Source organism: Mustela nivalis (genome assembly GCF_964662115.1).
Source record: "Mustela nivalis genome assembly, chromosome: 7".
In the NCBI taxonomy this organism is placed as follows: domain Eukaryota; kingdom Metazoa; phylum Chordata; class Mammalia; order Carnivora; family Mustelidae; genus Mustela; species Mustela nivalis.
This window is the reverse complement of record NC_139026.1, coordinates 119019584-119045012: the sequence shown is the minus strand read 5'-3', so window position 1 is coordinate 119045012 and position 25429 is coordinate 119019584. Positions and strand designations below refer to the sequence as shown.

At 37.0% G+C, this 25429-nt stretch overlaps 1 protein-coding gene and 1 pseudogene across 2 annotated transcripts in view; one reads left to right on the top strand and one right to left on the bottom strand.

Annotated features, from left to right (window-relative positions):
- Window positions 1–25429, top strand: part of CCDC7 (coiled-coil domain containing 7) — a 431686-nt gene that overhangs the window by 75103 nt on the left and 331154 nt on the right. The window contains exons 11-13 of the mRNA XM_082742485.1: window positions 6976–7051; window positions 16262–16292; window positions 16717–16806. Coding sequence (XP_082598611.1) covers window positions 6976–7051; window positions 16262–16292; window positions 16717–16806 — 197 coding nt within the window. The remainder of the gene's footprint in view (window positions 1–6975; window positions 7052–16261; window positions 16293–16716; window positions 16807–25429) is intronic.
- Window positions 21370–24898, bottom strand: LOC309868864 (cationic amino acid transporter 3 pseudogene; annotated as a pseudogene). The gene is made up of 2 exons: window positions 24844–24898; window positions 21370–23717 (listed from the first exon to the last, which is right to left on the bottom strand). The product of its transcript is annotated as a cationic amino acid transporter 3 pseudogene (transcript).

Sequence of the window (25429 nt, the reverse complement as noted above, 5' to 3'; positions counted from 1 at the left end):
TTATGTTTCTTTGGAAAAATTCCTATTCATGTCTTTTGCCCATTTGTTAACTGACTTATTTGTCTTTTTGGGTATTGAATCTTATAAGTTCTTTATATATTTTGGACACTAACCCTTTATCTGATATGTAATTTACAAATATCCTCTCCGATTCCAAAGGTTAGCTTTTAGTTTTATTATTTCCTTCACTGTGCAGAAGTTTTTATTTTGATGAAGACCCAATAGTTTACTTTTGCTTTTGTTTCCCTTCCCTCAGGACACATATCTAGTTAAGAAGTTGCTACAGCTGATGTCATAGAGGTTACTCCCTGTGTTCTTGTCTAGGATTTTAATGGTTTCCTGTCTCACACTTATTTGGAAGAACAATTATTGTTAAAAATGTCTATATTATCTAAAGCATTCTATACATTTAATGCAATTCCTATCAAAATACCAATAGCATTTTTCAGAGCTAGAACAAACAATCCTAAATTTGTATGGAACCACAAAAGACCCCAAATAGCCAAAGCTACCTTGAAAAAGAAAAGCAAAGCTGGGAGACTTCATAATTCCTGACTTGAAGTTATATTACAAAGCAGTAGTGATCAAGACAGTATGGTACTGGTACAAGAATAGACATATAGATCAATGGAACAGAATAGAAAACTCAGAAATGAACCTACAACTGTGTAGTCAATTAATCTTCAACAAAGCAGGAAAAAATATCCAGTGGGAAAAATACAGTCTTCCCAGCAAATGTGTTGGGAAAACTGGCCAGCCACAAGCGGAAGAATGAAACTGGACTACTTCGTTACACTATACACAAAAATAAATGCAAACATTTAGTTTCTTAACTAGATGATGTTTTCATTACAATAGTTTATATCACCATTTTTAAGTCTTTATTGTTTTTGCAATGTTTTATAGTTTTCAGATAAAAGTTCTTGTACGTTTTTTTTTTTTTTTTGTGGGAAGCTCATCTTTTTGCACACTAGTGAAAATAAAATTAGAAAATAATTTTTTCTAAGATGGAAGGCTTATTATAAAGCTACAATAGTTAAGACAGGATAAAAATAGACAAAGAGGTCAACTGAACAGCATTAAAGCCCCAAATCAGACCTATGCATTTAGGTACATGATATATGATAGAGATGGCATCACAGATAAGTTGAGAAAACATGGAATTCTCAATAAGTGGTACTGTGATAATTGATACTTAAATGGAAAAAATAGAACTGGAGCACTGCCTCCTGATATTCAAAATTTAACTTCATGTCATTAAACACCTACATATGAAAGGCAAAAGTAGAAGTATTTTCTTGGCTGATTTAAGAGAATATCCTCATTACTATGTGGTAAGAAAATGATTTTTAAAACCAGACATAAATGTACCGATCATAAGGGGTAAGTTTGATAATGTTGACTATGTTAAAATTAAAAATTTCTATTTGTCAATATACACTATCAGGAAAATCTGAAATAGAGTGGAAAAAGAGATTTTGAATACTGAAAACTGTCAAATTATTAGTATACAGAAAATACAAAGAACTACTTTAAATCCAGAAAAAAGGACAATTATTTCAAGAAAAACAGGAAAAGTAAGAGAAATTTAACCAAGCAAGGAATCCAAGTAGCTAGCAAGACTGAATAATCAAGAAATTGCAAATTAACCACAATGGAACAATGTTTCATACCTCTCAGACTCTCAGTCAAAAATTTTAAGAAGTGTGACAATAGTAAGTGTTAACAACAGTATATACTAACAGGAACTTCTCATATATACACCAAGGGAGGGCACAATCACTTTTTAAAAATAAATTATTTATTTTTGAAGGTTGGGGAGAGGGGAGAGAGAGAGAGTGCTGAGAGGAGACCCTGATGTGGGACTCAGTCTCAGGAGCCTGAGATCATGACCTGAGCCGAAGGCAGATGCTTAATTGACTGAACCACGCAGTCAATCACTTTGAAAAATAGCTTTTCTTTATTTAAGTTATGAATGTGCATGTCCTTAAACTCCTTTTTCGCAGCTTTGTTGATATATAATTGGCATATGTAAGTTTAAGGTGGTCAAAATTATTTGATCTGTATATGTTGCAAAATGCCTACTACATTAAGGGAAGTTTATTCATCTTGTATCTCAAGTAATTACCATTTTGTTATTGGTGTTGTTATGGTGAGGACATTAAAGCTCTACTCTTAGAGGAGCTTTCAAGTAAACAATATAGTACTACTCATCATAGTCACCATGTTGTACATTTGATTCCAAGAACTTATTCATATTATAATTGAAAACGTGTACCCTTTGACCAACATCTCCCCATTTCCCCCGTGCCACAGCTCTGGGAAACCCTCATTCTACTCTCTGTTTCTTTTTCAATATTGTTAGATTCCACATGTGACATCACATAGAATTTGTTTTTCTCTTTCTGACTTAGCGCTATGTCATCTGTGTTGTCACAAATAGGAGGATTTCTTTTCTATGGCTGAATAATACTCCATTGTGTATGTATGAATATGTATATGTATATACATATACATATACATTTATATATGTGTATGTGTGTATCAATCATATTTTCATCATTTTTTAGATTGTTTCTATGTCTTGGCTTTTGTATTGCAAATAATGTTGCAGTGGATGTGGGAGAGTAGCTATCTCCTTGAGACAGTGACTTAATTTTCTTTGGATATATACCCAGAAGTGGGATTGCTGGATCATACAGTAGTCCTATTTTTAATTTTTTGAGGAAACTCCATACTGTTTTCCACAGTGGCAGTGCCACTTTACATTCCCAGCAATAGTGCAATAGTGCAATTCCCAGCAATAGTTTCTTTTTCTCCACACCTCATCAATAAATGTTACCTCTTGTCTTTTAGAGAATAGCCATTCTAACAGGTATGAGATGGTATCTTATAGTTGTTTTGATTTACATTTCCCTGATAGTTATTGTTGTTGAGCACATTTTCATGTATCTGTTGGTTGTTTGTATGCCTTCTTCGGAAAAATGTCTATTCAGGTCCTCTGTCCATTTTTAATTGGTTTTAAAAAATATATACTTGGATATTAATTTATCAGATACATGGTTTGCAAGTATTTTCCCCATTCCATAGCATGCCTTTTTATTGTGTTGATGTTGTCATTTGTTGTGCGGAAACTTTTTAGTTTGATGTAGTCCCACTTTTTTTTGTTGTTGTTTATTTCATTGTGTTTTCCTTGTGTTCTTCAGTGCCAAAACTTCTATTTTTAAATGATTTCTCTTTGTTTACCTTCTCATTTTCTCTTGTATTATTTCCCTATGTCATGAAATTGTTTATCTGTGTTTTCTTATAAGTCTCTGAGCATCTTCAGAAGAATTATATTGAATTCTTTGTTGGGCAAGTCCTGTATTTTTATTTCTTTGGAGCCAGTTACTGTAGATTTGTTGTATTCCTTTAGTGGGGTCATGTTTCCCTGATTCTCTGTGATCTCTGTATCATTACATAGTTGTCTGCACATTTAAGAAGCAGTTGTCTCTTTTAGGCTTTATAGACTGATTTCAGTAAGGAAAGATCTTCAGCTGCAGGTGGGGGGATGATGGAGTATGTAATGGCCCTATGCTCTGGTGTCAAGTATGGGGGGCATGTGGCAGAACTAGTCTGGAGGTATTTTGAGTTGTTGGCTCAGGCTGTTGCAATCCACAACATCAACAACTGCATGGTCCTTGGCAAACATTATAGATGTCTACAGAGATGTCAGAGGCTGTTGTGATCTTCAGCATTGTTTCCAGATCTAACCACAAGGGACTAGGGCAGACAGTGGTATGGCCAGTGCTGGTGCATGCACTCTTGGCTGAAGGCCAGCAGCAGGTGTGTGTGTGTGTGTGTGTGGCAGTGGCTAACTGCAAACACATACGTAGTGGTGGGGCCCAGGGAAGACAGCAAGGGCTGAGGACAATTGTGGGCACACAGACAGCGTGGGGAACTTGGCTGTCTGTGTGCGCTGTTGTGGCTTCTGGGTTTTGCTACAGGCACACAGCTGTGGAAGCTGATAATGGGCTGGGGCTGTGCAGGTGTACAGTTGGAGGGGCTAGCTACAAGTGAGCACAGTGGTGCCGGACAATGACAGAAGACAGGGGCCAGCTCTGGGCCTGGAAACAGCTGTGGGGATCTGACTCCTGGAAGCACTCTTCTGTGACAGACCAGTCTCCCTCTGGGCATGCACATGGCAGTAGAAGCTAGTGATGGGTTGAGATGGAAGCATGCAGGTGTACAACTGGAGGGGTTAGCCCTGAGTGAGGCCATGGCAGTGAGTGTTAGCTATGGGGATATAGGCTGGTGTTGCACTTGCACAGCCAGAGTCTTGGGCTGGCTGCTGGTGTGGTTCTTGGCCTCTAGTGGTGGTATAGTATGTGTGTGTGTGCACACGTGCACGTGTGTGGTGGGGATTGGTAAGGGACTCAGGCAACTGGCATCAGCCAGTGCAGATACCTGTGGGACAAAACCCAGTGAAATTTGCAGAGAGTTCTCAGTGGCTGTGCTGGCCATTGGTTTCTTCTGTGATGAAAGCTGCCGAGGTCTTCTGTGGAGCAGGTCACAGGAAACCATAGAGACTCAGACTCTGTGGCTGATAATTGGTAGCACCTGTGTTTCTTTCTTGTTTCTAGCTATATTTATAGGTGTCAGCTTTACCTATCTATCTCTACCTACTTATATGTGTCATATTTACCTATATGTGCCTGCTTCCCCCCCACCACGCCTGCCTCTCTGCCTACTTGTGATCTCTCTCTGTCAAATAAATAAATCATTAAAAGAACAAATAAACAAACAAATAAATAAATAAATAAAATTATGGCAGAAATAACAGTGGATGTTCTTTGTAATCCTTTACCAAATCCAAGGCATAATTTTAAATCATGCCCTATGGTATGTTCAAATTAATCCTAAAATGATATGGTGTAATATTTTATTTACTTATTTATTTATAGACTAATTATTTGAGAAAGAGTGTGATCTTGGGGGGAGAGGGAGAAACAGACTTCCCTCTGAGTGGGGGCCCTGATGCAGGGCTCCATCCCAGGATCCCAAGATCATGATCTGAGCCGAAGGCAGACACTTAACTAAGCCGCCCAGGAGCCTCATATTTTATGCATTTTAAATATTTTCTCTTGCCTATAAAAAGTTCTTAATTTGACTTTTCTAAAGCTGACTTTTAATATACATTTGAATGTTTAAGGAGTATTGACCCTCCTAAAGCAAAGCCTCTGGTTTACTTGGTTTCTTTATATACTTATTTTATTTTTAAAAAGATTTTATTAATTTGAGAGAGGGAAGGAGAGCATGAGTGAGGGGAGAGGGAAGAGGGAGAGAGAGAAAATCTCAAGCAGACTCCCCTCTGCCCAGGGAGCTCAACTCAGGGCTTGATCTTACGACCCATGAGATGATGTATACTTGTCTTATTTGGTTCCTTTGATATATGTTGCACATTTATACTTTTCCTGTCTTTACTTATGATTTTGCCTGTTTATTTCTTTTTTTAAAATTTTTTAATTTTTTATAAACATATATTTTTATCCCCAGGGGTACAGGTCTGTGAATCACCAGGTTTACATACTTCACAGCACTCACCAAAGCACATACCCTCCCCAATGTCCATAATCCCACCCCCTTCTCCCAAACCCCCTCCCCCCAGCAACCCTCAGTTTGTTTTGTGAGATTAAGAGTCACTTATGGTTTGTCTCTCTCCCAATCCCATCTTGTTTCATTGATTCTTCTCCTACCCACTTAAGCCCCCATGTTGCATCACCACTTCCTCATATCAGGGAGATCATATGATAGTTGTCTTTCTCTGCTTGACTTATTTCGCTAAGCATGATACGCTCTAGTTCCATCCATGTTGTCGCAAATGGCAAGATTTCATTTCTTTTGATGGCTGCATAGTATTCCATTGTGTATATATAGCACATCTTCTTGATCCATTCATCTGTCCATCAACAGATGCCTGTTTCTTTCTAATAAAGTCTCCATTCTTTAAGTCCAACTGATTGCTGTCTGCTTCCTTTCTCTTCTCAGCACCTAAAATTTGTTATATTTCTCTACACCACTATTTTGACATGTGGAATAGAAAAAAATACAGTTGATATATAGAAACTTTTGACTGCATCCATGTTATTTAACATTACCCTTGTCCATTTCATGTTTGGTTTATCTAGCAGCAAACTTAGTGAAGTTTGTCTTCTTTTAAATACTTTCTGTACGATAAGATTGAAGAGTCTTGTGTTATTACCCTGAGAGTTTATTGATTACTATGGATTCTCATTATGTTGGTTTCTTTTCCTTTTTTTAAAATAAAGATTTTATTTTTTTATTTGCCGAGAGAGAGAGAGTGAGAGTACAAGCAAGGGGAGTGACAGGAAGAGGGAGAAGCAGTCTTCCCCCTGAGAAAGGAGTCCAGTTTGGGACTCTGAGATCATGACCTGAGCTGAACGCAGACTCTTAACAGACAGAGTCACCCAGACATCCCTATATTGATGTCCTTTTAAGTATCATTTTAGTTAACCTTTTGGGTTATCTGATTCAGGTGGAAAACTTAATGGGATTGTTAGCATCTTCCCATAGACTTTATTGACTTAGAGGCAGCAACCTTTCTCTTAGCATCTTAGAGTCCTCTTATATGTAATGAGGAGATCACACACACTGACCTCAGTCTAGTTTTGTCACTTACTAGATGTATAGTTTTGATCAAATTATGGAATCTCTCTGAGACTCTATTTAAATTTGAAAATGGTGATAATATCTTCTTTTTGAGTTATTTTGAGGATTAAGAGAATTGTAAAGTAGCATAGTGACATAATGGGAGTTTAGTAAAATGGTAATTATTATAAGCATTTGTTCCTTGAGCACTGTCTTCTTGTTATGTTCATCTAGTTCTCACACATATAGCAGTGAATTATATCAGCCTAGAGGTATAACTTTAGCCATTTGTAATACCCTTAAATTTATTCATTTTTTTCATGATAGAAACTACATTTTCACTGATGAATCGATTGAATGTCATGTTGAAAATATTTGAAAAACAGTCAAATATGTTGGAGAGGTAAGCTTTTAAAATAATTCCTTTTCCTAATTATGAAAATGAGTAGACATTCATTTTAGAAAAATTAAAAGCATAAATAAGAGCACTGTTAAAAAATTTAGTGTTCTTATGTCAATTTTTATGATATGTGTAATTTTAAAATTATAATCAGGCAGAATATGAAATTTTATAGCCATAATGGAAAACAGTACTTAAGTTTCTCAGAAAATTAAAAATGTTATTACTGTATGATCCACTAATTTCATTTCTGGTTAAAAACCCTGCAAAACTGAAATCAGGGTCTCAAAGATTTTATATACCCATGTTCACGGTAACCCTATTTACAGTAGCAAAGGGTGAAAGCAAACCAAGTGTCTGAAAACAGATAAATAGATAAAGAAAATATGATATATACATACAATGGAATATTATTTAGTCTTAAAAAGGAAAGAAATTCCGTCATATGGTACGATATGATGGAACCTTGAGGCTTTTATGCTAGGTAAAATAAGCCATCACAAGAAGACAAAGTTATTTTGTTATAAGATTTCACTTATATTAGGTACCTAAATAGTCACTGTGGATGACTTTCAGGTGACTAAGGTTAAATTAGTTACAAAACTTGTATGTTGAAAAAACATGTCTTGTAGATTGAAGTCACAAACTTTTATTTGGACACTTACGATTCATTTATATTTGTTAATTGAAGCTTATTTTACCCTTGCTCCTGGATAAAAACTAGAGTAAACCATGACTTTTTTGATCACTCTCAGATAATAATTCAATTTAACTTAGAAGCACTGTCCTAATTGGGAAATTAAAATTCCCTGTCAAATGTTACAGTTAGTATTTTAATTTTTATTCTAAGTTAAGACTTCTCTTTGTTTTTCCTTCCACCCAGTTTACCAGCTGGAACCTGCTGGGAGTTATAATTGGTTTTTCTCTTTCATTACCTCCTTTCTAGCTAACTAGTTGTAGTTTCTGTTCTCCATGTGTTTGGGAAGAGAGGGAGTAAGGGTAAGTTATACAGGAAAAGTTTTACTTGACTCTCGCTGGCTTCCTTCTCCATAACTACAGAAGACACCAAATTTTCCAAGTATTCTACTTAAAATGCCTCTCCCTAGGCTTGAGATCAGGGCAAGCATATCCTCCTCTCCCTTAAGGGTCTGTATATGGCTCAAGGCACCCAGTAGCTCTTTGCAGAGAAATACTGTAAGTCTTCTTTCCTGATCCTTATATATTGTCCATATCAGTGAAAGGCTTTAGTGCGCTTTTTTGGTTGCGTTCTTTTTTTTAAGTGCCTCACCCATTGCTTTGGCATGTGATACTGGGAACTTAGAGCCTGCTTTGATGCCTCCTTATGAAACTTGTTACAATTACATCCTTGAAAATTCTGTTAAAATAAAGATAGGGTGTGGCAAAAGTCTTAGTATAGTTTTAAGCCCTAATAACTTCAGAAGTAGGAGGGAGGGAAGATGGCCAAAAATTAGGGCACCAATGTTTTATCTGGTACCTTGAATTAGCTAGATAGCTATCAAATCATTTTAAACACATGTGAATTCAACATGAGATGTAAGAAAAGAATTGCTGTGATTCTACAAATATAAAAGTGATTACTTTTTGCAAGGTAGGAGGTGTGGAGATGTGAATCTGAGGGGATATATTGGAAGATAAATCATGGGGAGAGGGAACCTCTGTCACTAGGCTACCGGAAACTGATATGGCAGTGAAGCACAAAATTGGAATTTTGAGAAGTCTGCTGAGGAATGACTGCCTGAAAGGTGGTCAGGTGGTAAAGCTGGGTGGGATCCTAGGTAGTACAGTGTGGTCTCTGGATCCCCAGCATCACAGAAGAAAGGGGGAGCTTAAATGTGGCAGAGTTCCTTAACATTGGAGCAGGGAAGCTGCTCAGTGACTTCTCAACTAGGAGTTGCCATAAACTGCAAACCACAGCACAGTCAGTGACTACTGTCAGAGCAGGGGCCCAACAAGTGACAACCACTGTGAAATCCAGCTCCTTCCGCTGAGAGAAGCAGTGGGAGTGCATGCATGATTGGGCAAATATTCCTTGAAGAGGTTCCAGTGAACAGCAGAGTGGAAGTGAGACACCTCACCCTCCTCTGGGAGGACTGGTGTGGGTGTGCACCACAGGAGTCTGGGGACTTTGGCCTACAGGAAAGGGATTGACTGCCTTTCCCTGAGGGTACACTGAAGAGTGGGGGCCAGGATCTTTCAGCTCCAGGACTGGAGATTGGGGTGTTGCCATTTTTTACTTTTTTTCCATTCTCTAAAATGGTAGAAAAAGCCTTCAGGGAACAAAACCCACATAGAACAACCCAAAGCAGCTTACACTGAGCCTGGCCCCCTGGCAAGGGGTTGTTCAGCTCTACTCAGGCAAAGACACCTGAGACTCAATAAATCAGGCCCCTTCCACAGAAGACCAGAAGGATCCTCAGGCAAATACCAAGTTTATAGATCACTCAGAACTGAAAAATTCCTGACTAAGGGCAATAGTATATAGAATTGTAGACTTTTTTACATGAGTCTTTTTAGTCTTTCAGTTTAAAATTTTCTTTTACTTTTCCTTTTTAACTTATTTCTTATTTGATCAACTTTTTGTTTTTAAGTTTTTTTTTTTAATTTTCATTTTTACATTTACATTTTATAGATATATCCTTCATTTTTGGCTTCTGTTCACTGTATCCAATTTTATTTTTGTACGTATACAAATTTTACTTTCTTTACAATTTTGGGATTTAGTGTCCTCTAACAAACGGATCAAAATACACCCAGGGACTCACACTCTCACCTCTTTTGTTCAACATAGTACTAGAAGTCCTAGCTTTAACATTCAGAAAAAAAAAACAAAAAAACCCATTCAAATTGGCAAAGAAGTTAAACTCTCACTCTGCAGATGATATGGTTCTTTATGTGGAAAATCCAAAAGACTTCACCCCAAAATTGCTAGAACTCATACAGGAATTCAGTAACATGGCAGGATATAAAATCAATGCAGAGAGATCAGTTGCATTTCTATACATCAACAATGAGACAGAAGAAAAAGAAGGAATCTACCCCACTTACAATTGTACCAATAACTGCAAGATACCTAGGAATAAAACCTAACCAAAGAGTTAAACAATCTGTACTCTAAAAACTACAGAACACTTATGAAAGAAATTGAGGAAGGCACAAAGAGATGGAAAAACATCCATGCTCATGGATTGGAAGAACAAATCTTGTTAAAATGTCTGCGTTACATAGAGCAATCTACACATTCAATGCAATCCCTATCAAAATCGGCATTTTTCACAGAGCTGGAAAAGCAATCCTAAAATTTGTATGGAACCGAACCAAAACAAAACCCAAAACCCCAAATAGCTAGAAAAATATTGAAAAGGAAAACCAAAGTTGTGGCATCACAATTTAATTATTTAAATTAATAATTTAATTTATTAAGACTTCGGGCGCCTGGGTGGCTCAGTGGGTTAAGCCTCTGCCTTTGGCTCAGCTCATGATCCTGGTGTCCTGGGATCGAGCCCCGCATCAGGATCTCTGCTCAGCAGGGAGCCTGCTTCCCTTCCTCTCTCTCTGCCTGCCTCTCTGCCTACTTGTGATCTCTCTCTGTCAAATAAATAAATAAAAATCTTAAAAAAAAAAAAAAAAGACTTCAAGCTATGGGTACCTGGGTGGCTCAGTCTTTAAGTGTCATGATCCCAGGGTTCTGGGGTCTAGTGCCGCATCGGGCTCCTGGCTCCACGGGAAGCCTGCTCGCCCACTCCCCCTTTTTGTGTTCCCTTTCTCACTCTGTCTTTCTCTGTCAAATAAAGAAATAAAATCTTAAAAAAAAAAGACTTCAAGCTGTATTACAAAGCTGTGATCATCAAGTCATTATGATACTGGCACAAAAACAGACACATATATCAGTGAAATGGAATAGAGAAGCAAGAAATGGACTCTCAACTCTATGGTCAACTAATCTTTGACAAAGCAGGAAAGAATATCCAGTGGAAAAGGATAGTCTCTTTAATAAATGGTGCTTGGAAAGATAGACAGCCACATGTAGAAGAAAGAAACTGGATCATTTTCTTATACCATACACAAAGATAAAGTGGATGAAAGACCTAAACATGAGAAAGGAATCCGTAAAATCCTAGAGGAGAACACAGGCAGCAACCTCTTTGACCTTGGCTGCAGCAACTTATTGCAAGACATGTCTCCAAAGGCAAGGGAAACTAAAGCAAAACTGGAGTGTTGGAACTTAATCAAGGTAAAAACTGCACAGCAAAGGAAACAGTCAGCAAAACTAAAGGTTAACCTACAGAATGGGAGAAGATATTAACAAATGACATATCAGATAAAGGGCTAGTGTCCAAGATCTATAAAGAACCTATCAAACTCAACACTCATAAAACAAATAATCCAGTCAAGAAATTGGCAGAAGACATGAACAGACGTCTTCAAAGACGACATCCAAATGGTCAACAGACACATGAAAAAATGCTGCATTTCACTTGGCATCAGGGAAATACAAATCAAAACCACAATGAGATACCACCTCATGCCAGTCAAAATGGCTAAAATTAACAAGACAGGAAACAGCAAGTATTGGTGAGGATGCAGAGAAAGGGGAACTCTCTCACGCCATTGGTGTGAATGCAAACCGGTACAGCCACTCTGGAAAACAGTATGGAGGTGCCTCAAGAAGTTAAAAATAGAGGTACCCTATGGCCCAGAATTGCACTATTAGTTATTTACCCCAAAGATACAAATGCATTGATCCAAAGGGGTACCTGTACCCCAGTGTTTATAGCAGAAATGTCCATAATAACCAAAATGTGGAAAGAGCCAAGATGTCCATTGACAGATAAATGGATAAGGTAGATGTGGAATATTACTCAGCCATCAGAAAAGATGCATACCTAACATTTACATCAGCATGGATGGAACTGGAAGGTATAATGTTGAGAGAAATAAGTCAATCAGAGAAAGACAATATGGTTTCACTCATATGTGGAATGTAAGAAAGTGCAGAGAATTGTAAGGGAAGAGGGAATACTGAATGGGAAATCATCAGAGAGATAGAAAAGCCTTGAGAGTCTCTTAAGTATGCAACCAATGAATTATTAGACACTATCTAAAACTAATGATGTACTATATGTTGCCTGCTTGAATTTAAATAAGTAACTTCAGAACTGTAATGATGAAACTGTTCAAAAAGTTCAAAATTTGATTAGCTACATTTCTTTGCAGTGATTTAAAATTTTACATAATAAAAACTTTTTTCAGTTAAATTTTTTGTTTAGGTCATGATTTTCCATGTTCAGTTAGAGGGACTGCAACAAAATTTATTGTTTGAAATGCACAGAACTAAATATCTCTAATATCAAAATCAGACAAAAATATCACGAGAAAATAAAATTATAGACTAATATGTTATGAATACAAATGCCAAAATATTACCAAATTGAATCTAGCAATATATAAACTGGGTTATACACAAGCAAGCGAAATTATCCAAGGAATGCAAGGTTGGTTTAAAATGCAAATATCAATTAATGTAATACACAGTACTGATTGAATGAAGGACCAAAAAAATCACATGATCAGCTTACTAGACAAAGTAAAAGCACTTGACAAAATCCTAGCGTTTTATGATAAAAATACTTCACAACCTAGGAACAGAAGGGAGCTTCCTTAATCTGATAAAAGCTATCTATGAAAACTCATAGTTAACACTATGCTTAATGGTGACATTCTAAGATCAGGAAGAAAACAGGACATTCTTACCACATCTATTCACCATTGTAGTACAGGTTCTAGCCAGGGCAACTAGAGAAGAAAAGGAATGAAAGGTGTTCATATTGGAGAGTTAGAAGTAAAACTATACTTCTTTTTGTAGTTGTAATGATCTTGTGTATAGAAAATCTTAAGGGATCCACTAAAATCTATATGAAGAAATAAGTGAACTCACATTTTGCAGCATACAAGATTTATAAATAAAAATCAATTATGTTTCTATGCACTAACTGTCACAGGTTAAATTGTGTCCCCCAAAGAGTTATGTTGAAGCTCTAACTCCTAGTATCTCATAATGAAGTTATTTTCAAATAGGGTCATTATAGATAAAATTAATTAAGAGGAGGTCATAGTGGGATAGGATTGGCCCTTATTCCAAAATGACTGGTATCCTTGTAATAACTGGAGAAGACAGTACCCAAAGAGGAAAGAGATTATGGAGGCAGAGGTTGGGTTTATGCTACTACAATCCAAAGAGTACCAGGGATTGCTAGAAACTAGAAGAGGAATAACAGGGATTTTCCTTTAGAAGTTTCAGAGGGAGCATGATCCTAACAACTATATTTTAGATATATGGTCTCTAGAACTGTAAGAATATAAATTTTTGTTGCTTTAAGTTACCCAGATTGTGAGACTTTGAAACAGCAGTCTTAGGAAACTAATATATGGTGATCAACATTCCACAAATGAAAGAAAACAACTCCATTTAAAATAGCATTGCAGACAAGAAGAAAGAATTTAACAAAAGAAGTGTAAGACTTCTTTTGCAATGGAAACTGCAAAACATTTAAAGAACTTAAAGAAGACCTAATTAAATGGATAGACATTCCATTTTCATGGGCTGTTAGATTTAATAATCTTAAAATGGCAGTGCTCTGCAAATTGATCTACAGATTCAATGCAATCTATATCAAAATCTCTGCTTTCTTTTTGGTGAACTGACAAGCTGATCCTAAAATTCATGTAGAAATGCAAGGAATCCAGAATAGCCAAAGAAATCTTAAGAAGAACAAAGTTGGAGGACTCAAGTTTAATTAATTTCATTATTATTTTAATTATTTTTTACATTTAACTAATGTTAAAACTTAATACAAGGTTGTAGTAATCAAGACAATGTAGTACTGGCATAAGGTTAGACCTATATACATCAGTGGGATAAAATTGAATGTCCAGAAACCCTTAAATTCATGGTTAATTGATTTTTTTAAAATTAAATTATTTTCAGCATATACTGTTATGCTGAAAATTGATTTTTTAACGATTATATTTATTTATTTGACAGAGATTCTTGTTTTTTTAATTTTAGCCTAATTATAGGAGGTTGGAGATGATATCTTACTGTGGTTTTGATTTGCGTTTCCCCAACAATTAGTATTATTGAGTATTTTTCATTTGTCTGTTTGCCATGTGTATGGTCTTTGGAAAAATGTTTATTCTCTCTTTTGCCCATTTAAAAATCAGACTTTGTTTTTTCTTGTTGTTGACTTCTGTAATTTCTTTATATATTTTGGGTATTAACCTTTTATTAGATATATCATCTGTGGAAAGAGTAGTCTTTTTAATAACTGATACTTGGATACTTGGACTGGGATATCCATACGTGAAAGAATGAAGTTGCATCCTTTCTTTATGCCATCCACTAGAACTAACTCAAAAATTACCAGAAACCTAAATTCAAGAGCTAAAACTATAAGCCTTTTAGAAGAAATGTAGGAATAAATCTTTGTGGCCTTGAGTAGGGTAATGGCGTCTTAAATAGGACACCAAAAGCACAACCAACAAAAGAAAAAATAGATAAGTTGACTTTCATAAAATTAAAAAATTTTGTACTACATATGATACATCAAGAGTGTGAAAAGGTAACTCAGATTGCAAAAACTATTCACAAATCATATTTTTGATAAGGGACTTGTATCCAGAATATATAAACACTTATGCTTTAATAATAAGATAAATAACCCAAATTAAAAATGGGCAAATAATCTGATTATACATTTTCTGAAGCAAGATATATCAATGGTCAATAAGCACATGAAATGATGTTTAACATCATTGTCATTAGGCACTTTCAAATCAACACTGCAGTGATGTACTACTTCACACCCCTTAGGATGGCTATAAGGAAAAAAAGACGACTGTAACAATTGTTGGCAAGGATGTGGAGGAGTTGGGACCCTCGTACATTACTGGTGGAATTGAAGTGGTCTGTCTGCTATGGAAACCAGTTTGTCAGTTCTTCAAAATGTTAAATACAAACTCAGTATATTCTATATATACTGAAACCCAGAATTCTATTCCTATGTTTATACCTGAGTGATTGAAAACATATATAAGCAAAAACTTGTACATGGATATTCATAGTAGCATTATTCATAATAGCCCCAAAGTGAAAACAATTTAAGTGCCCACAAACTGGTGAAAGAATAAATAAAATATATACACCTATCCAGTGGAATAGTATTTGGTAGTAAAAAGGAACACATCACTGATATATGCTACAACATGGATGAACCTTGAAAGCATTATACTAAATGTAAGAAACAAGTTTCAAAAGACCATATACTATATATTTTTATTTAAATGAAATATCCAGATAGTCAAATCTCTAGAGACAGAAAGTCGATTATTGTCTGCCAGTGTTGAGGCAGTGCTGGGAAGAATGAGGAGTGACTGTTAATGGGTACAGAGTTTCTTTTTGAGGTCATTAAATGTTCTAAAATTAGTGAAAATAGATGCTCAACTTGGTGAATCTATAGTTTGATGGTATGTTAATTGTATCTTAAAGCTTAAAAATCTGAATTATAATAAATAAATCATTTGTCAAAAAAAATCTATAGTTTACCCACACCTTAGAACAGTGTTCAACAAACTGCAGCCCATGAGTCAAATCTAGTTAGACCCATTCATTTACCTATCATCTATGGCTGTTTTTGCTGAGTTGGGGTAGTTGACTGATCATCTGACCTACAAAGTCTAAAATATTTCCTATCTGGCTCTTAATATAAAAACTTTGCCAAATCCTGCTATGGAACAAGAAGTGGTATTTAAAAGGAGTGAAATATGCCTGTATTACTAATATATGTAGATCTTAGATGTTGTATTAAGTGAAAATAAGTTTAGGGCAATGTATACATTGATGTCATTTATGTGCAAAAAGAAAGCAAAACAGTCACCTGACCCACTAACAAAAATTATGTAATTAAATAGGTATGTGTAGCATTTTATGAATACATGAAACAAGTTCTGAAAAGATACACAAAAATCTGATAATCTCTAGAGATAGGATCGGATTTTTTGGAATGGTAGTCAAACTGTACTTTAACCTTTATTATATTACCTTTTTTTTCAAAGAAAATATATAAGTATGTTACATAGTAAAAATATAAATGTAAAAGGATAATACATTATAGATATTTTTGGTTTGTTTTTCAGAGCTGTGAGTGATCAAAGTTTGTTAGAAGCTGTAAGTATAGCACTCTGTTTGAAAATATACTTTGCCCTTGATAATGTTAGACTCTAGAAATTATCAGGATGCATAATCTTAAAGATTCAGTACTTCTTCAGTTTATTTAAGAGATTTCTATGCATATGTGAGCTGGGAAGCTTTGTCTTTTTTTGATTTTACTAGACTTTATTATCACTCAAAAACACTTCATTTATGAAATATTGAACTTTAATACCCCATAGTCTTCTAAATTTCTATTCATTGTTACTTCTAGTTTGTTTGCCTCTTTGAGCCCCAATTATCATTCATAATGCAGATTAATACCAATGGTTCATTATTTTCACGAGTTAATGAAGACTTTAATAATTAAGTGTCCCAATAATTTGTCTATATTGAAATGTATGCTTTTCATTGTTACTAAAATTATAATATTTGCTTTTAGAAATACAAACAAATGGAAAGTAACTTTCAAGTGTTATTAGAGGAGAAATTAGGGCTGGAAAGTGAACTACAGAAGTTAAAGAATACTGAGGTTAGTTCAATTTTAGTGTCTGAAAATGGTAGAATACCTAAAAAAACTTATTTTGTAGGATAGAAGTTAAAGATATATTTAAATGTTCTATAATACATTTTTGATATTAATAGTTAACAGCTGTGCCTTAAAAAATAAAATAAAGCTATTTTCTAAATTACCATATTAGCTATTAAAACCAAAAAGATGCTATGAAAAATGGACATAAAATTTAAAAATTCTGAAAGACATTTCTAGGCCAAATATTTATTTATTAAAATTGCAATAAGTTAGAGTTTTAAAATATATTTTATCTCTTTTTAAGTCCTAAAAAATTTCCAGTTAACATACAATGTGATATTAGCTTCAGGAGTACAATTTCCTGATTCAACCCTTACATATAACGCCCAGTGCTCTTCATAACAAGTAAACTCCTTAATCCCCATCACCTGCTTAACCCCCCACCCACCCTTACTGGTAACCCTCAATTTGTTCTGTACAGCTAAGAGTCTGTTTCTTGGTTTTCCTCATTCTTTTTTTCCCCTATTATCATTTGTTTCCTAAATTCCACATATGAGTGAATTCGTATGATATTTGTCTTTCTCTTATTTTAAAAATATTTTATTTATTTATGTGAGAGAGTACAAGCCAAAGGCAGCAGCAGAGGGAGAGGGAGAAGCAGGCTTCTCACTCAGCGGGAAACCCAATATGGGGCTCGATCCTAGGACCCTGGGATTTTGACCTGAACTGAAGGCATATGTTTAACTGACTGAGCTACCCAGGCACCCCTTCTGACTTATATTGCTTAGCAATATTCTCTAGTTCTATCCATGTCATTGCAAATGGCAGGAATTCATTCTTTTTCATGGCCGAGTAATGCTCCTCTCTCTCTCTCTCTGTGTGTGTGTGGGGGGGGGTGTGGGTGTGTTGTGTTCACACACCACATCTTTTTTTTTTTTTTTTTTTTTACCCATTCAACAGTCAATGGACATTTGGACTCTTTCCATAATTCGGCTATTGGTTGATAATCTGTGTGCATGTATCCCTTAGAATTAGTATTTTTATATTCTTTGGGTAAATACTTAATAGTGCAATTGCTGGATAGTAGATAGTTCTATCTTTAACTTTTTAAGGAACCTCCATACTGTTTTCCAGAGTGGCTATACCAGTTTGCATTCCTACCAACAGTGCAAGAGGGTTCCCCTTTCTTCATCTCCTGCCAACATGTGTTGATTCCTTTGTTGTTAATTTCAACCATTCTGACACATATGAGGTGATATCTCATTGCAGTTTTGATTTGCATTTCCCTGATGATGAGTGGTGTTGATCATGTTTTTATGTGTCTTTTGGCCATCTGGATATCTTCTTTGGAAAAATACCCATTTATGTCTTCTGACCATTTGTTAACTGGGTATTGAGTTTTACACATTCTTTATATATTTTGGATACTAAACCTGTCATCAGATATGTCATTTGAAAATACCTCCTTTCATTACAAAGATTACCTCTTAGTTTTGTTGATTGTTTCCTTCTCTGTGCAAAAGCTTTTTATTTTGATGTCCCAATAGTTTATTTTTGCTTTTGTGTCTCTTGCTTCAGGATACATATTTAGTAAGAAGTTGCTACAGCTGATGTCAAAGAGTTTATTGCCTGTGTTCTCCTGTAGTATTTTGATGATTTCTTGGCATTTAGGTCTTTAGACATTTAGACATTTAGGTCTTTAATCCTATTCCTTTAGTCCTTTTGTGTATGGTGTAAGAAAGTGGTCTAGTTTCGTTCTTTTGTACACTGTTGTCCAGTTTTCCTAACATCATTGGTTGAGAAGACTCTTTTTTTCCATTGGATATTCTTTTCTGGTTTGTTGAAGCTTAATTGAATATGTACTTATGAGTTCATTTCTGGGTTTTCTGTTCTGTTCCATTGATCTGTGTGTCTGTTTTTGAGCCAGTACCATACTGTCTTGATGATTACAGCTTTGTAATAGAGCTTGAAGTCTGGAATTGTGATGCTTCCTGACTTACTTTGCTTTTTTAAAGTAGCTTTGGATATTCAGGGTCTCTTGTACCACACAAATTTTAGGATTGTTTGTTCTAACTCTGTGAAAAGTGCTATTGGTATTTTGATAGGAATTTCATGAAATGTGTAGAACACTTTGGGTAATATAGACATTTTAACAGTGTTCTTCCAGTCCATGAGCATGAAATGCCTTTCCATTTCTTTGTGTCAACTTCACATTCTTTCATCAGTGTTTTTTTTTTTTTTTTTTTTAAGATTTTGTTTATTTATTTGACAGAGAAAGAGAGATCACAAGTAGGCAGAGAGTCAGGAGGAAGCAGGCTCCCTGCTGAGCAGAGAGCCCAATGCGGGGCTTGATCTCAGGACCCTGAGATCATGACCTGAACTGAAGGCAGCAGCCCAATCCACTGAGCCACTTAGGCACCCCTTTCATCAGTGTTTTATGGTTTTCAGAATATAGTTCTTTTACTTCTTACTTACTAGGTTTATTCCTAGGTATCTTATGGTTTTTGGTACAATAATAAGTGGGATTGATTCCTTGATTTCTCTTCCTGCTGTTTCACTACTGACATGTAGAAATGCAACAGATTTCTCTTTGTTGATTTTTGTATCCTGAAACTTTACTGAATTTGTGTATCAGTTCTAGCAATTTTTTCGCTGTAGTCTTCCGGATTTTCTATCTAGAGCGTCATGTCATCTGCCAATAGTGAAACTGTGATTTCTTCCTTGCTGATTTGATCATTTTATTTCTTTTTGTTGTCTGATTGCTGTAGCTAGGATTTTCAGTACTATGTTAAGTAACAGTGGTGAGAGTGGATATCCCTATTTCCTGACTGTAGATAAAAGCTTTCATTTTTTTCCCCATTAAGAATGATATTAGCTGTGGGTTTTTCATATATGGCCTTTATGATGTTGAGGTGTGTTTCTTTTACCCCTACTTTGTTGAGGAATTTTAGAATGGATGTTGTACTTTGTCAGAAGCTGTTTCTGCATTTATTGAAAGGATCATATTGTTTATCCTTTCTTTTATTAATGTAGTGTATCACACTGATTGATTTGTGAATATTGAACCACCCTTACAGTCCAGGAATAAATCCCACTTGATTTTTTTCCTTGTTGATTTTCTGCTTAGGTGATCTGTCCATTGATGTAAATAAGGTGTTAAGCTTCCCTATTATTATTATTGTATTATTATCAATTATTTCCTTTATGTTTGTTATTAATTGTTTTATATATTTGGGTGCTCCCACCTTGGAAGCATAAAGATTTCCAATTGTTAGATCTTCTTGTTAGATAGTCCCCTTGATTATTTCCTTTTTCATCTCTTGTTACAATCTTTGGTTTAAAATCTAATTTGTCTCATAAATATTGCTACCTCAGCTTTTTTTGACTTCCATTTGCATGGTAAATGTTTCTCCATCCCCTCACTTTCAATCTCTAGATGTCTTTAGTTCTAAAATGAGTCTCTTGCAGGCACCATATAGATGGGTCTTGTTTTTATATCCATTCTGACATACTTTGTCTTTTTATTAGAGTGTTTTGTCCATGTATATTAGAGTAATTGTTGATAGGTATGAATTTGGTGTCATTGTATAACCTGTATAGTCAGTGTTTCTGGATATTTTTCCATTCAGAGAGTCCCCTTTAATATTTCTTGCAGGGCTGGTTTAGTGGTTATGAACTCCTTTGGTTTTTGTTTCTCTGGGAAATTCTTTTTCTTTCCTATTTTGAATGATAGCCTTACTGGATAGAATATTCTGGCTGCAGATTTTTCCTGTTTAGCACTTAGAATATATCATGCCACACTCTTTAGGCTTGCCAAGTTTCTTTTAAAAAAATCTCCTTCTCTCCCTATTTGTCTTTCCTTATAAGTTAGGGACTTTTGTCTTCCTGCTTTCTTAGGCTGCTTTTCCTTATTGCTGTATTTTGCAATTTAATTTCTTTTTTTTTTTTTTTCATACTTAAAATTTCAGCTTTATTGAGGTATAATTGACATAGAAAATTATAAGTTACTTAATGAGTACACTGTGGTGATTTGGTATACATATACATAGTGAAATGATTCACTCTGATATCCACACTGGGAGAGGATTAATGGATGGTATTTTAATCTAAATATCTCATTAAATGAAAAAAAAATCTCATTAAATGAAAGTCAATGGTCAAAGCGCACCTTTCTTTCCCTCACTTAATCTTTGTATCATCAGGGCCTTCAGGTGGAGCTTTCCTTTTCAGTTGTGTTCCCTGGACCAGGGGTATCAGCCCTACCTGTGAACTCGTTAGAACTACAAGTATTGGGGCCACCCTCACCCACTGAATTCCAAAGGCTGAGGTGGGGCCCAGTGATCTGTTTTCACAAGTCCTATGGATGAGGTGGCACCTACTGAAGTTTGAGCACCACTCAGCAGTGTACTTACTATTCCTGGTCTCTCTCTTCTCATACCCCTTCACTGTGACTTCAATTAATGAGTTAAAGAGACAGCCATGAGCATGCCCAGCTCAGACACTTTCACTTTTTTGTTAAGTTCCTTTTTTTATCCAGAACCAAGTTACCCACAGGACACTTGATATATCTAAAGAGGTGTTAATATCCAAAGTATATACAGAACTTCTACAAGTCAACACCAGAAAACCCGAACAATCCTATAAATGGATTGAAGGCTTGAATAAACATTTTCCAGAGAAGACATACCAGATGGGTAACAGACAGATGAAAAATGGGCAACATCATTATTCATCAGGGAATGTATCTTAAAACCACACTGAGATATCATTTTACACCCAATAGAATGGCTAAAATAAAAGAGCAAGAAATAGCAAGTGTTGATGAGGATATAAAGAAAAATGAACCCTCAGTTACCGTCAGTGGGAATGCAAATTGATGCTGCCATTACGGAAATCATTACGGAATTTCCTCAGAAAATTAAAAATAAAACTACCATTTTACCCAGTATTTCCCTACTGGATATAAACGGAAAGAAAAACACCTTTTCTGGTTTCTTTTAATAATAACTTTCAAAACCTAGTATATAGAACAAACACATTTGGAAAGTAGACAGAAAAAAGGAGAAAGAGCAAAGACACATCCTTCATTTCATTATAAATAGAGTTGTATTAGTGTTCTCCCACCAATTACCCATGGGAAGCCAAGCTTTCCATGTGCCCCAAAGTACTCTATTATCGCAGGGGACCAGACTACATTCAAGTGTGATGATGTCAACTCAAATACAGACTGCCACTGCTAAGTTCACTGCTGAGTCTACAGTTTTGGTCCTAACTAAAGTAGGGTTAAGGGATCAAGCTGTGCTGGATCCCGTAACCAAAGTAGATAGTAAACCCAGTCAGCATCCAGATACCAAATCGGGCCCAGGTGCCAGCTGACATCTGCATCATAAGATAAACATTCACAGAGATGCTCAGGAGTGGGAGGAGAGGCAGAGCAGGGACTTTAAAGTGAAGGGGAGTGGAACTCTGTGGCTGTCTCCAGATGACCCCAGTGATCCCAGTAATGAGCACCAGGAGCAGCACAACCACTGTGATCGCCCCTGCATCTCCAGAAAGCAGACCTGGCCAGTGGGCCAGCACCAGGCAGAGGAGAGCCAGCAGCAGAACAAGTAGTGAGGAGCAAACAATGACAACCCAGCCAGATAGTGGAGTGGGGGTGGGGCTCCCTGGAAAAAACAATTCTTGTAGTGTTAGCTTCTCTGCTGCCTGTCCATTCTCTTCCTGCTCCTGTGCTTTTTTTACCCCGTTCCTCCTCTCAGGCTGGTACCTGAGGATGAGAACACAAAGAGCCATCAGGGAGTAAGCTAGCAGGGCCCCAACTGACATGAGATCCAGAAGATCAGTGAGTCCAAGGAAGAATGCCATGATTCCTACGATGATGCCCAAGATTACAGTGGACACATTGGGCATGTATGTGCTGGTCTGGATTCTGGCAAGGACAGGGAACAGGAGGCCATCCTGTGCCATCATGTATATCAGATTACGTATGGGGAACATAAAGCCAAAGATGCTGACAGAAAGACTACAGAGGAATACAAAAGCTATAGCATAGTAGGCAGTTGTCCAGCCAATATGGAGAAATATCTCTGGCAATGTGCTCCCAGGTCGAAGCTGGTAGTAAGGAACCATAAGTGTTAGTGCTGCAGTGACACCAAAATACAACAAAAAGCAGATGAGCAGTGAAACCACAATGCCCATGGGGATGGAACGCTCAGGATTCTGGGCTTCTTCCACTCTTGTAATAATAATGCTAAAACCAATAAATGCATAGAAACAGGTAGCTACTCCACGGAGAATCCCCCTGAACCCAAAAGGCACAAATCCTCCAGAGCCCAGAGGGCCCAAGCTAGAGGTGTCATTGAGTCCTGCCTTTACATAGTCCTCTTCTGTGAGCTTCCAGTTGTGCAGGTCTCCCTTAATGAAGCCTGAGATGATGACAAAACTGAGAGCCAAAAGTTTCACCAACGTGACCACTTTGGAAACCGGGAAAATCCACCTATTCCTCAGAGTCAGCAATTCCATCAGCAACAACATAAGGCCCACAACAGTGAAGCCTAGAATTTCTCCCAGGTGCTGGGGAACATTTGGTGAGATGCTCTCATGCAGGGTCTGAGAGATCTGGTTCCCAAGCAGATTGTCAAAAGCTAAGGTCCAAGCCCGAGCCACAGTGGCTGTATGAGCAACAAAGAAGACAATGAGGTTCCAGCCAGTGATGAAAGCCCAGATTTCACCCATAGTGACATAGGTGTAGAGATATGAAGAGCCAGCATAGGGAACCTGGACACCAAACTCTGCATAGCACAGCCCAGCCAACCCAGAAGACAGGCTGGCTCCCAACAAGCAGACCACAATGGATGGTCCTGTTACATCTCTAGCCACCTCCCCAGCCAGGACAAACACACCTACTCCCACTGTGTGCAATTTAATTTCAATATGTCTTGGTGTTGCTGGCCTGCTTTTATTGATTTTAATGGGAGTTCTTTGTGCCTCATGGATCTGGATTTGTGTTTCCTTCCTCAGATTAGGGATGTTTTTAGCCATTATTTTCTCAAATAAAATTTCTGCCTCCTTTTCTCTCTCCTCTTCTTCTGGGACTCCCATAATATGACTGTTATGTTTGGTGGAGTCACTGTTCTTATGTTCCGTAATTCTTATTTCTGTCTTTTGTTCAGTTTCATTATTTTCCATTATCTTACCCTCTGTTTCACTTATTTGTTCTTGTGCTTCTTCCAGCCTTGTGTTCATTACATCCAGTCTGTTTCTAATCTTGGTTATTGCATTTTTCATTTCTTAAATGATTTCTTTTTAACTCTTATCTCTGGGGTAAGGGCCTCCCTGAAGCCTTCCATTCTTATCTTGAGCCCAGTGAGTATCCTTGACTGTTGTTCTAAATTCTCCATCAGGCATGTTACATATATCTGTTTTACTTAGATCTCTGGCCATCACCTTATCTTGTTCTTTCTTTTGGGATGAATTCCTCCATCTTGGTATTTTGTTTAAGTGTCTGCCTTCTCTGTGTTAGAAAATCCAGTTATGTTTCCTGCTCCTGAGAGTAAGGGCTTTATGAAGAAGAGATATGATAATGCCCAGGGCCTGGCACTTCAAGGGAATGTCTCTGGTGTGTGCCACATGTGCTTCGCTGCTGTATTTTGGCTGCTCTATCCTTTAGGCTAATCATCTGAAGAGGCTGTCCTCACCTGCAATTGGCAGTGTTTGGTCCTTGGCCAGAATATGGTGAATTTTAACAAGGCTTGCTCTGGTCTGCTTGTTAAATGAGACCTGATACTACTTCCACTAGAACTGAAAACCTCACAGAATCTCTGGTTGGGAGATGTGCTCTGGGTAGGGGTTTCTGCTGGTCTTCTGGGGGAGGGGCCCTCTCCACTGGAACTGAGGCAAACTTGATGGAAAAGGGGAGAGTGCCGGAGTGCAGGGGTGTAGTACTTGCTATAAGCAGGTTAGGCAGCTAGTGTTGCTGCTCTGCTGATTTCAGGTGGCTCTGTGTTTATGATGAGGGGTGAGAGAGAGAAATGGTACCAGTCAGCTCCTTTGACCCCAGAGCAGCATCACTGTAAGTGCTGCCTCCAGGCATTCTTCAGATTGCTGTTTCCACACCACCTGTCCCTGGGTCATTTGACTGGCTTTTCTCCAGGAGTCGGGCAATGACCTCTGGGGTCTATACCAGCCAATCCTGGTGACCTTTCACGCTCCAGTCTTTAAGCCCTATCTGTTGCAAGAGCTCATGAAAACCTGCCCCTCTTGTTTTCCCAGCCAGTGGCTTTGAGAAATGTTTTCCTTGTGCATTCCCCTGTGTGCTCCTCTCTCACTTGCCTTTCTCTGTGACCACAGCTCCTTCCTCTACGCAGCACCAAAAGCCTGTTTTGATGTAGGGAAGATGTTAGGGTTTGAGGTTGATTGGAAAGAATTCTTGAGATGTCTTTGGAGCAAAAATGGTGATTTTATTAAAGTATGGCACCAGGACCCATGGGCAGAGAGAGCTGCAGTGGGGTTGTGAGGGGTGGTGATCATGTACTATGCAGTTGGGGCAGTTAAGGAAAAGGGAGATTTTAATAGAATTTTCATGTGTTAAAGAAGACACACAGAATACCGGAAGTTTTGCCAT